The following is a 13,287-nucleotide window of genomic DNA, read 5'->3' as shown; positions in this document are numbered from 1 at the left end:
AAGGTATGGTTTTAAGATTATTGTGTGGTATAACTTTATTGGGTGATAGGATTTTGTTCTTCATTGTAATCTTTAAAGGAGCAACACGGTGCATAGTTGGTATAGTATAATTGATTAAAAATTCAAAGCAAATATTCTATTGATTTTGTTTTGCACTCAGAAACTCCTGTGAGCTTGAAGAATGGCTACTAATTAATCCACTAAGGCTAAACACATTTTGAAAAAGATTAGTGATTTTTTTTGAATCATATCACGCTAATCCAGAAAAATATTTGTAAAACAGAAAAAGAAAAGAATCCCTTGAGAAAGTAGAGAAAGATAACATGCGTGTTCTGATTTATTCAATCACAGAAATGGCACGTGAGAAAGTGATGGTCCACCTTTTGGTCATGCCAAACGGAGACATGTCCATGTTTCCGCCGCTTACAGCACTTCCCATAAGCATCTTCAAATATTTCTCTCGGTTTCACTTTTCAAGATCTCTCATCATGGAATACTGATTCTAGTACAGTACTCATAAGAAAAATTTATTCATGTACTATATTTCATATCCATATTATGTACATATTTATTCAGGTATTATAAGAAAAATTATATAGGTAATTGAATCACCCCTAATTGTTATTCAATCTTTATTGTTGATAAAAAAAAAATATAAGGAAAACATGTTTTTGTTATTCAAAATTGTTGCTGACAATAGTCCAATAACTTAATTCAATTCTTTAAAAAAAAACTTCAAAATATATGCAGTATTCCTGGAACCAGAATTATAGAAGGAAGAGACCAAATGTATTGTAGAAAATAAATTTCATATAATCTAATGGATATTTATAACTGTTCATACAAAATATTTATGATATTAACAAGAATTAATTACTTTTTTCTGTGCCTAAATTCGGAATAAATTTATTTTATTGAACGCCTTATATTCCTTCTTAACCATTGTAACGGTTAGTCTCTCTTTTAATAAACGTTATGCTTTACAACTTCATTTTCACAATCTTGCAAACGCACCGTTTCTACCCTTCAGGTTTGTCCCTTCAGTTTTGTGAAGTGCATGCATTCATGCAACTTTGTGATTGATACGTGCATTCTCATACACATAGGAAGTGTAAATTTAGTTTCATTTGTGTCTTTCACTCATTCATCTACTTATTATTTTTTCTTCTTTCACTTTTAGCCATCAAAATTCAGATTTTAACATCATGTTAATCATAGCACACAAGGATACCACCGATTTTGCTTTTTAACACTTTCTTGTTTTGCTTCACCAATGTTTAGAAAATTGTTAATATTATTTTACGCAATTCTGATTTGTTAATATTCATTGTTTTTTGACATTTGTTGTTTGCAATAAAAGGAAAGTTTCCTGGTTCAGTTTGCTTTGTGCTATAAAGACTTTATATTTCTTGCATCCCAAAGTTTTTCTTTCCTTACATATACCTTTTAACCATAGCCCAAATCAACCTTAAATTATTGTCACACTCAACTTGTTGAAAACAGAGGATATGTCAAGGTACACTTTCCTTCTAAATTTTTATTCTCTCTCTCTCAGTGTCTCTCAATTTAATATTGAAGTGCATATACTGCATACTATCCAACATAGAGATTGTGTATTTGTTTTCCACCTTACAAAGAAGGAAACAGAAGAATGAGATAGCAAAGAAGGAAACGGAAGAATGAGATAGCAAATACGTTTAAAAGTTTTGCTATACAAATAGAAAACCACAATAGGATTTAATTACTCATTCAATGGTTAGATTCGAGATTCTGAACCCAAGTTTCCAAGGTTAGGGTGGTTTTGGCATAGAAAACCAAACTAATGGTAATTAAGAGTTTCGATAGTATCCACACTTTTCTTCTTTTTGTCTTCATAAACAAGAGGCTTGCAGCATAGAGGTGTTGTCCAGAAAGAACAGGATAGGAAAAATACCCTTTTGCAATTACAACAAAATTGAATATAATTAGAGTAGATTATATTAAAATTAACCTTCTATAATATAACTTTTATTTCATTACTTTTTCTAAATGAGAATACAATATCTTTAAATATTCATACAATAAACTTATCAAATTTTACATTTTCTCATAACAAATATACAATAAATTATATTTAAAATTATAGTATAAATGATATATAAAATCAAAATTGATAATGACTTTGAGTTTTGAGTTTAATGCTAACAATAATTTCTGATGTACAGTTACACCTTTTATTTCTTTGTCAAAAAAAAGGTTGTAGTCCTCTGCACAGATAACAGTCCTTTGCTTTCTTGGTGAAGTTTTTATCTTAAATTTTGAGACATAAGGCTCGTCGTAGTTTATCAATTTATTTCGCGTCTTATTTTTGTAGTGCAACATGAGGTAATTGTTTTTGGTAGCAAAAGTTGATTATGTTGTTTTTTGATGCAGGGTTGCGAAACTAGGACATAAATTCTGTGATTATATTTTCCTATGGGTGGTGGGAGTCCTCTTCTAGTTATTATTTTGTTATCATTCTTGCTAAGAAGTGAGTCGTGGGGATGGTTTTCATCATCAAAGGAGACTCCTTCAAGTGACAGGACCTATTCCAATGGAGGCAATTTTAGAGGTTCTAGTGCCGAGTTCTCCATTGAGGCCTTAAACGATCAAAAGGGAGTGAAATTAATAGATAATGCTCAGAAGAAAATGATTAGCTCAAACTCTTGTTGGCAAAATGCGTATCAACATCTTTTTGCAGGGTGTTCTGAGATCTTGTCTGTTGATGAGAAAAGGTCTAGATTAGCTTGGCACCTAAGTGATTGCTTTCAGAGGGATTCTGGAAGATCTCCTTTTCCCAACTGTGACCCCAAAGCTTCTATTGCTTCATGCTTGAGAACCTTAGATGACCTTGCCCATAAGGTTTACCTTGAATTCTACCTTGAAACCAACACCATTTGTTATCAGTTGCAGTTAAGTGCAGTTCCTTTTCCCAATTCATATTTTTTATGTGTGTCTCAACTTGACTAATGTTTTGTACACTTTTATAGGGCATATGCATTCAAACATGAAACGGAGAGACTTGTGACTGAATTAAAAAGTTCAGCCCAGTATGTTGAGGACAAGTTAGATAACATTGAAGAGAAATCAGAACTTCTATTACAAGACTCTAAACGGATTCATGGTTCTCTTGATTTAATTGGTAGTCACACTCAAAAAGTAGCTGAAAATGCTAGAAATCTGGAAGGTCACATAGATTCTGTGTTAATTCATTCACAGAATGTTTACGAGCAGACTACAAAAATTGCACTATCACAATCACAGTTACAAGAAGGTCAAGAGGATATGAAGAGAAGTTTGGATGATGGGGTAACAATGCTCAAAGAATCTTATAACTATTTGGGAAAAGAAATTGAAAAGTTAAGGGATGAAGCCATTGAGATAGAGAATGAGGTAATTAAAGTCGGAGATGCCATGTCATCAAGGATGAACACCCTGCAAAGCAAAGCTGAAGATATTGGGAATATGGCTGGGCTTTCCTTAGATAAGCAACAACAACTTTTAGAGGGGCAATCCACATCACTTGAGTCCCTAAACTCGTTAATTGAGTTTCAATCCAAAGCACTAGAAGAGAGCAGGTAGACAAGTTAACTCTTATAAATTTGAACAGAGATTATATACCGAAAAAGTTTAGCTCCTTGGTGTATTATTTTGCAGGAAAACCCTACAATATTTTGCTGAATATGGGCATAGGCAACATGAAGAGCTTGTTCAGCGTCAGGAACAGATTCAAGGATTTCATGATCGTTTGATGGACAATTCAAAATCAATATTGTCTTCTCAGGTTTACAATTTCTCGTAGACTACTTGTTTTTGTACTTAATGAATTTTTAACCAAAACTTCTATTTCTACTTTACAGGAATCTTTTGAATCAAAGCAGGCTTCCATGTTTGTTGTTTTAGATAGGATTTTTGCTTTGCAAAATGCCCTGTTACTTGAATCAAGAATGATTAAAGCTTTCTTTGTTTATTCCATATCAATCTTCGTCATCTTCATGTTGACTAGTACGAAGCAAACATACAATATGAGACCGTTCCTATATATTGGTATGTACCGACTAGTGCTATGAGTTTATAAACCTCAAATTATATATTTTTGACTGAATATTATTGGTTGTTTACAGAGCTTTTTGCAACTTTCTTTGTGGAAGTGCTCATTATTCGTTTAACAAGTGACAACATTGAGCACCAAACCTGGATAATAAATGTGGCCAGATTATTATTCATGGTAGCTGCTTCAGTTCAACTGCTACATGCCATTTGCACATACAAGTAAGTAGACAAACATTAAAAACGGCTATTTTGAATATAAACTTTATATCTCAGAATTGTTTGTTAATCGTGCAGGAACTATGAAACTTTGAACTATCAAATGTTGTTAACTCTAATAAACAAGGTTAACACCCTGCAAAAACAAAAAGAATTGTCATGGGACGTGGATACTGATTACGAGGATTGGTCTGAATGGGTGGATGCTGATGTATCCGATGATGTGAATTGCCTTGATGATCCTGATTATATACCTCCAGAAGACGTTGCAGAGAATTCAATCACAGCTATAAAAAATTATAACCTACGTTCTCGCAATCTTTTTCATTGATTGTTATCAATACTAATTTAGTAAATTAGAACTTTGAAGTCCACCAGTGAACATCAGTTTACTCTATTAATTTGTTTCATGATTCTGGATTATGTGTGTAGTGGTGTTTGTAAAGGTATGGGAAAGTTCTTCCTTTAGAGTGTTACTGAAATACAGTGTCACCACCACTGTGCTTAATTGATTTGTGGTAATATTTTTGCTCACAAATAGATAGATGACATTGATGTTTATCTGTACGCAAAATTTGGAAGCGAGAAGAGCAAAGGTGGAGGATTTCAAGTTACTTTAGTTTGAGGTAAGCCTATTGCTGCCGCAATGCAAGATAGTTGCCTCAGTGATAAGGATGATTACTGATAATTAGTTTAATATTTATCTGATTGGTATGTTGACCTTTTCTGTGAATACTATGTATTTCATATATTCATCTCAAAAGTAAACCGAATTCCTTACTTTGATTTGCTTAATTCTTTCTCTGGCGCCCTCTTTCTTTGAAGAATCTATTATTCACTTCTTTTTCAAATATTTCTTAATAGTATTTTACATACTCTAGGACTAAATTAAGGATCCTATTATACAATATTTTGTACATAATTAAGGACAAACCTATACTTTAACTAATCAAATATCTCTATCTCAACACTCCCTCTCATGTTTAGGTAAATGAATACATTCTGAACTTGTTTAATAATCACCCAAAAACCTGGTTTGTCCTTAACTTGTTTAATAATGAGAAGAATTGACTTCTTTATATAACAATTTAAACTTTATTTTGCTTTTACATTCTTCACAACCAATCACCGGGCCAGTTTCTTTCTATCCTTCTAAGTCTGTATTCCACTCTCTCACCCTTTCATTAAATAAAGAGGTTCCTTTAAGGTCATGTCCTTCATGTTGGGATTTTTTTTTGTATTTGCGCTCTTGAATCTTTTCTGTCTAACTTGCATTTATATATAACCTATATGCAATCTGTAGTTGTTACTATAAATTATCCTGTTGTGGAGATGTATTTATGTGATTCCTTTTTCCTGTATTTTTTAGTATAATTTTAATATTTTTCATTTATTTTTTGGTATCTTATGCATATCTCATTTTCATCTCCTGTTTTTACTGCATGGCTGATAGATATTTGGTAGCTGAACTTGTTGTTGAAAGGTTTTTGGATCTAGTATTTGGTTGGTAAATCAGTTAACTTCATATCATTCCCTCTTCTCTGTTTCAGGTTCAATCTTTCTTTTGAAGAAAGCTTAGATGATATTGATGGTTCTGATGAGGGGAGAGATGAAGCTGGAAAGCCCTGTTTTTCTGCGATAGAAAGAAGTGCTGGTTTTGTAGATAGGGAACTTGCTGCCAGTGGCTTTACTAGAAAGGAAGAGGAAGATATTCAAAGGGTATAGTGTTTTTCTTGTTTAGAGGGGGAAGAAAATATAGGGATCATTTTTCTAAAGGCAACATAACTTTGCTTTTATATTTTACACCTCGTTTGGCTTAGCTGCTAACACCCTGCATGGACCTCCATTTGGCATCTGGTGAAGCATAAAATTGTCTGTTTTTAGTAATTGTGCGTAGATTGGTAAGCTTTCATTTTTGTATTTGGTTCAGCCTCAAAGGTATTTAAATCTCTATGTGCAGTTCATTGAAGGCAGGGCAGAGAGTGATACAAATTCAGACAGTGAAGATGTTGACTAAGTAGAAGACGTGAATGAAGGAGGCACTATTGATGGTAATTCTTCAGACTTGTTGGAACGGGTAATGCCATAAAGCAGATACAGACAGACTATGTAAAAATGTGTTATTTATTTATTTCAATAAAATTAATTATAAAAGATGTACATGTAAATAGAGATAAAATAATAGCTAAGCACAAGCTGACATAAAACAAATAGGCTTACCTGTAGGGGAGATTAACAGTGGGAAACTGAGCTATGAATCAGGGGGAGTTAAGAAAGTTGTACCCCAATAAAAGAAGTGACTTCATAACACAGGCCCTGCAAGTAACAACATAGAAAATCTAAGAACTGAGATGTGTTCTTGATAATGAGCATTTTTTTCAAAACGGAAACCATAATATAGCATAGGCGGCTGAGATTATTTGTTTTAATTAAAACCAAAAAATAACTATCACAAGCTGACATAAAACAAACAGGCTTACCTGTAGGGGAGATTAACAGTGGGAAACTAAGCTATGAATCAGGGGACGTGAGAAAGTTGTGCCCCAATAAAGAAGTGACTTCATAACAAAATCACTGCAAGTAACAAACAACGTAGCATACCTAAGAACTGATATGTGTTCGATAATGGGCATTTTGTTCAAAACAGAAACCACAATATAACATTGGCAGCTGATAGCTCATTTTAATTAAAACCATAATATAGCACAGATAGCTGAAAATGAGCATATATAATTCATGCGGATGGAAGGTTAAGGGTATTTTGTTTAGCAGATCCGTGCTGAACTATACTAAACTTTCTTTCTGCACTTGAGATGGCTGAGCTTGAAATTTTTCATTGTCCTGAATATATCATTAAATAAAGTATCTAAGTGAACAGTGATAGCTAAATTTGAATTTCCAAAATTTAGTCTAGTTTTAGTTTGTCCATTGACTAGCGGGCATATATACACTCTACAATAGTTTTTTGAGCTTATTTCATTAGTGTAAGTCTAATTCTGCAATGTTGGTTGAAGGATTGTTTTTTTGTTCTAACCAGAATGAGGGATGTGAAAATCAGAGGAAAGTGGAGAGTTGTGAAGCACGTGAAAGCAGTGGATCTTAAAAAGAAGATGCAAGTGACAATGTGAGCAATGTTTACAGAGCTTTTTGCAGCTTTCTTTGTGGAAGTGCTCATTATTCGTTTAACAAGTGACAATATTGAGCACCAAACCTGGATAATAAATGTGACCAGATTATTATTCGTGCTAGCTGCTTCAGTTCAACTGCTACATTCCATTTGCACATACAAGTAAGTTGACAAACATTAAAAAATGCTATTTTTGAATATAAACTTTAAATCTCAGAATTGTTTGTTAATCATGCAGGAACTATGAAACTTTGAACCATCAAATGTTGTTAACTCTAATAAACAAGGTTAACACCCTGCAAAACTTTGGCCTTTGCAGAATGCAGGCATCATTTCAGCAACTTCGGCCTTCCCTGTAACAAGTGGAATTGTCGATTCACGTCCCAGATCTTGAAAAGAATTCAGGTCCTGCGCTTTTTCACTCAGTGGTCGATATTCCTAAGAAAGAAAAAGCAGATCTTAGTAGTGAAATTATTAATAATATTGCGAGTTATGGAACAAACAAAATACTATTGATAAAGTCTTCAACTGAGGTGTTCCAAGCTCTGCACAAATTCGAATTCCCCGTGCTGCCTCCTGAAAAGAAGAGAGGATAAATAATTGGATATAGAAAATTGCATGCGGAATGAAAGCAAGCTAGCAGGAGGGAGAACCTCTCTGATAGTAAAATTTTCGTCATTGCATGCTTCCAGTAACTTCGGAAGATAAATTGCACAGTACCTATCAAGTAAAACAAACAACAGTGAATTTTCAAATGTATCATATCGTTTTGAGATCCATATAATGTTTTGAGTATACAGGAAGGGAAGAAGATTAAAAAGACTACTTGTGAGCAACTTCTTCACACCGTTGTACAACTGTATTTAAAGTTGACAAAGCAATATTTTTTAGCTTAGAGCTTTCTTTGTCCTGCGGAAAAGAAAACCCGAAAACGAAAAAATAAGATCCTAATGTAGGTCTGGCAAGATCCTACCAAATTAGTAATGGTAAATTATGTGATAACCCTCACACGGACATTGAATCCAGCATAATGTAAGATAATAACTCTTACCTGAAGCAAAGGCAAAAGTTTTCCCATTACCGTATCCGCATTATCATTCAGCGTTAAACTTTCTGGCAACGTGTTATTTAGAAAAAATTGCATTGCTGATCCAGCTTGCTCCTAGAAAAGCACATGAGATTGCTAGCTTATCATTGTATGTTTGAAAACGAGTTAACGAGTAGAAGACACATATGCTGATGATAACAATACGTTAAATATGTGTTGAGGACACTGGAAATGTAAATAATTGAAGAGTATGAAGGGAAATGAGCAAGATATTTTAGGCAAGGGTCATGGTTCATGCTTCCAAGCATAAGCGTTTCCAATGTTCACACCCTAAGTATTCATTTCAAAGCATTAATTGCCACTTCTTTTTTTCCACTCCTAGATATATAGTAAATCTTTCTCTTGCTACTTTCACACTATTCTACCTTCACTACATATATATGACAAACATTTTATCTTGCTCTCGTCTATTATGTTATTCTCTTATCCTTATATCCTATCATATCCTATTATAGTTTGACGGCCAAACAAGTACTTGTTATATTCTATCACTACCAAACAAGGATTTGCATATTCCATGCAAAATATTAAATCACTCGTTAGTTAAAAAGCAAAATAAAACAAATAGAGTGAAACGTTTTTTTGAAGATGAATTGCTAGTTGGAACAGAACAGCAAACATTTAGAAAGTAACATATGCTATAATGTGGACGAGATGTTACATATCAAAATCGAAAGGACTAAGCCATAAGAGCATAATTTCTTTAAGAAAGGTTAAAAGGAAAGGATATCTTCCGTCACTTAGGTTAAAATAAACTTTGCATCGTGCACTATCGGGGTATTATTTGTGTGATGATTTATTTATTACTTTCAAACCAACATTTAAAGCTTGTTTATATTGCTATTGTAGTTCTGGTAGAGATTTAAAAAATGAAAACAGATGAAAAAATTGGATTTCAAGTGTCCATCGAACACTTCTCATTTCACTGCTAAGTGTTTATTTAGTTATGATTGGCAGACCCAAAAACTACTAGAGAAACTACTTGGGAGGTAGGGTTTGCATTTAATAACACATCCTCCAACCACCACCGAAGCATCACGAAACCTCTACCTCCAAAGAATAACACCATCATCTTTGTACTGTCTGAGATAGCACCAGAATATACATAAGCAGACCAAGAAGATGTGGAATATGGATGAAGTGAAGTTAAAACTCAATTAATTCAGACAAGCAGTGAATATAAACTTTAAAAGGTTTTCCAGGTATTAATATTTCAGGTAAGGAGCAACCACCAATGGTTTATGGAAGCTGCGACAACGACAACAGCTTGAGCATGATATATATATACCAGTCAAACACAGGTACCATACCTTTACATCAGGGTCTTGTTCATTGTCAAGTGCATTGCAAAACACATGCACAAACCTTTGATGGTAAAGGAGTTGCACCGCCTGAACAAAGTTTGAAGAGGCCGTCATGAATTTGAAAGTCGCCATCCGAACCTGAGCATGTGAGTCTTCCATCAACTCCAAAACTTCCCTCACTACTTCAACAATAAAGCTTCCCATCATTACCTGCACAGCACACGAAAATCATTACTAACAAATCATCACTGTGATAACAATCTCTATAAGAAATAATACATATATACAATAATATTTCAATATTTCTACAAATAAGTTTCCTAAATTTTTATTACAGAATGCTAAAATTATATAGATCAGGTCACCATTTCATCGGAGAAGTCTTCTACGAGCACACTCAGCATTGTGATTCCTGCACGGCGCAACCTCCATTCCGTATTGTCCACGTGAAGAAGGAACACTTCACATGCAAGAGGCACTGCTTTACTCGCTCCGAGTGCGGCACTAAGCTTCTTCAAACCCTTCATGCCAGCCTTCTCAATTTCCAATTCACGCTTGCCATCACAGCCATCCTCGGCAACGTACCGTAGCATCTTCATCGGAACAAAGAACAGCCTCTGCACAGTCTCGTGAGGAAGATTGACGAACACGTGATCGTACTCCTTCACCTCCGTCATGACCACCACTAGCTGAAACGCTAAACAGTGCGTTTCCTCGCTCAAACTATCGCTCTCCGCGATCTGAAGCACGTCGAGAACCATGTCATTCATGTACTCCTTCAAAAGCAACGGCTCTTGAGAAACCAGATTTATTAACTCCGCAAACGCGCTTCGGAAATAGGAACCTTCGGAGCCATGCAGGAGCGTGAATACGCCAACCATGATCGCGCGGAGGAGGTCGTGGAACATCGCCGGTTCGGAGAACAACCGGACGAGACTCACGACGGCGCCGAACGACGCGACCTGGACGTCGCGGTTAGAGGAGGCAAGGCAGCTGAAAAACGACGCGTGCAGCACGCGGACGGTGTCGTTTTTCTCCCCGAGAGCGCTGGAGACGAGAAAACGAGATTCGTTGGGGAGGTTCTTGAAGACGAGCGACGCGAACTCGCGGCAGTTGTCGTCATCGGAGGCGATAAACGACACGAGGAAATCAAGAGCCTCTGGCCAGTTCTGGTGCGTTGTGTAAGTAACGGAAAGGATTTCAGCGAGGAGGATTGAGGTGAGGCGGAGTACGTGGAGAGAAGATTCTTTGGCGAGGTAAGCGAGGAAGTGGGCCTTGAGGCGGCCCTGGGCGATGGGCTTGAGTTTGGGCCAGAACTCGGGTGGTTTGAGGAAGTGCAAGGCGCGTGCGGCGTTGGAGCGTGTTTCGAGGAGTGTATCGGTGCGTAAGAGGAAGAAGAGTTTGATGAGGAGGAGATCAGGGTGGTGGTGTTTGCAGCATTGGAGGAAGGCGAGTGCATGGGAGCGGAGGCTGTGTTGGTTTTGATGTTGGGGAGAGTAGATGTGGGAGAAGAGGGTTTCAATGGGTGTGTTGTCGTTGGAGCTTAGTATTTGGAACGCTTTGCTTTGCAATTCCAATGGGAACTCTGAGACCTCCATTCAAATCTCTTCTTCTTCTTCTTCTTCTTCTTCTCCTTCTCTTTTCTGTTATAACTAACCCAAAGTATGGCGGCTGAACCTGAAACAGAGATAACACTCACAAATGGAATTCCTGATCTGCATTGGAACTGCTTAAGCGAGTGTGATCTTGAAGAGTGCGATTCAGTTGCGCCTTCTTCATAGAGTTCCGCCAGTGGAACTAAAAATAACGCGGTTTAAGGAGAAGTTGTTCACCATTGACAAATTAAGTGATTATTGATGGTCAATGATCTCGTTACTCAATTTGGAACGTCTTTTAGGTAATATGCATGCAGAGAGTGTTTTTGTTTTTATTTTTATTTACCAGTATTAAGTTTGTTGGAATTTGGCTACAATTTCTTCTTCAAGTTTTATAAATTGACAACGATAACTGGGAGATTGATTTTATTAAAGGTTATTAGTAAAGTTTTAAATAGATAAAGCTGAAGAATATTTTATATGTATTCCAATACGTGTAGTTTAAGAAAGAAAGTAAGAATAAAAAATAAGACTGTTTATGGTAAGGGAGAGAGTGAAAGAAAATAGTTTCGACTTATAAAATAATGTAATATGTAATACAAATAAGGATAATTTTGTAGTTTATCATATTAGATTTTCTTCCTTTAGAATCTCTACCTATATATTGTGAGTTTGGTACTTTTCAAATTTGACAAATCTAAATATATATTCATAATTGAATTGAATAATATAATATTTTATTTAAAAAACGGTTATAAAAATAATTGTTTTGTATTATTAGGGTATTAAGCAAACCTTATTCATTAAATAAAAGTCAATAAGTTGTTTCTCATCTTTCATGGTCTTCATATTTATCATCCTTTGACCATACAACTCCGAAGGGTACATGTGATCCAACTAAGTAACCAAGAGATATGTTATTTTTAATCTAATCTTTAGAAAATTTATCGTAGTGGTTTCTTGATGAGTTCCTTAACTTGGAAAAATAAATCTACAATTAAAGATATCCTAAACTACATGAATAGTCTTTTAAACAAGGTTTTAATGTAGTTTTGTGCATCAAGCTAAATATTCCTCTTTTAGTCTTTAGACCACGGCTTCATCTTCATGAATCATTGTTCATCTCAAGTGAATGTTCATCTTTTATTACTTGTTTGTTTTGTGAAATATTCGATATAATTTTTTATTTATTTTTACATTAATAAAATGATATTAAAAAAAAGTGAAAGAAGATGCTATCATAGTTTCTTAACCATTTTCTCTATAAATATGTGAATGGGAGAATGTAAAGTAGTATATAAACTCTATCGTATTAGAAAAAAGTTATTAATTACAATTGTTCCTGTAAAATATAATATTTTTAATGACTGAATTGGAAGTTAAAGTTTGTGTCTTTACTTAAAATGTTTGAATTTTTTAAACACTAAAAAAATTATTAAATAAAAATTAATTTTATAAACTAAAAATAAAAAAAATAAAAAAAAAATGATATTTAAATTAATTTCTATTATTGTTGAAGATCACACACTGACTAAATATGAGAATATTTAATTGTATATAAGTGGATGCAAACCTCACCTCATGAACCTGTTTTATGGGGTTGAGTTAGGCTTAAAATCTCATTTGTAATATGGCATCAAAGCCATTTAAAGTCTATCCTAACGAGTGTTTGTTGGGTCTATTGTGTCACCCGTTATCGGGTCATTATCGGACCACCCATAATATGTTGTCTCACGCACAAGTTGTCACATCGTAATAATTATTGATAAATAGTTTTTAAATTGATATAGTTTTGATTATTAATTTTTTTAGTCTATAAATAATATTTAATGTAGTCAATAGTAACTAATTTTTTTTTCCAACATT

The 13,287-nt window shown here is 34.5% G+C and overlaps 1 protein-coding gene, 1 long non-coding RNA gene and 1 pseudogene across 3 annotated transcripts; 2 read left to right on the top strand and 1 right to left on the bottom strand.

The window, feature by feature from the left end:
• The first annotated feature begins 2,349 nt into the window (after positions 1 to 2,349).
• Positions 2,350 to 4,639, top strand: LOC137814937 (protein GAMETE EXPRESSED 1-like; annotated as a pseudogene). The gene is made up of 6 exons (XR_016519426.1): positions 2,350 to 2,930; positions 3,009 to 3,596; positions 3,676 to 3,802; positions 3,879 to 4,065; positions 4,143 to 4,290; positions 4,366 to 4,639. The product of XR_016519426.1 is annotated as a protein GAMETE EXPRESSED 1-like (transcript).
• Positions 4,640 to 5,502: 863 nt separating this feature from the next.
• LOC137814939 (uncharacterized) lies at positions 5,503 to 8,176 on the top strand. The gene is made up of 4 exons (XR_011081697.2): positions 5,503 to 6,006; positions 6,248 to 6,364; positions 7,325 to 7,576; positions 7,653 to 8,176. It is a non-coding gene; the product is annotated as an uncharacterized LOC137814939 (long non-coding RNA).
• Positions 8,133 to 11,445, bottom strand: LOC137814936 (uncharacterized). Its single transcript, XM_090293973.1, has 4 exons — positions 10,192 to 11,445; positions 9,833 to 10,036; positions 8,466 to 8,576; positions 8,133 to 8,323 (listed from the first exon to the last, which is right to left on the bottom strand). The coding sequence occupies exons 1-4, from the start codon at positions 11,422 to 11,424 to the stop codon at positions 8,237 to 8,239; spliced, it is 1,635 nt and encodes a 544-aa protein (XP_090150099.1). The 5' UTR covers positions 11,425 to 11,445; the 3' UTR covers positions 8,133 to 8,236.
• Positions 11,446 to 13,287: the final 1,842 nt, after the last annotated feature.

The sequence above is a fragment of the Phaseolus vulgaris genome, chromosome 1 (assembly GCF_051622355.1).
Source record: "Phaseolus vulgaris cultivar YP4 chromosome 1, ASM5162235v1, whole genome shotgun sequence".
NCBI classification, from domain to species: Eukaryota; Viridiplantae; Streptophyta; class Magnoliopsida; order Fabales; family Fabaceae; genus Phaseolus; species Phaseolus vulgaris.
The sequence above is the reverse complement of the archived record's forward strand: the minus strand, read 5'-3'. Positions and strand labels throughout refer to the sequence as shown.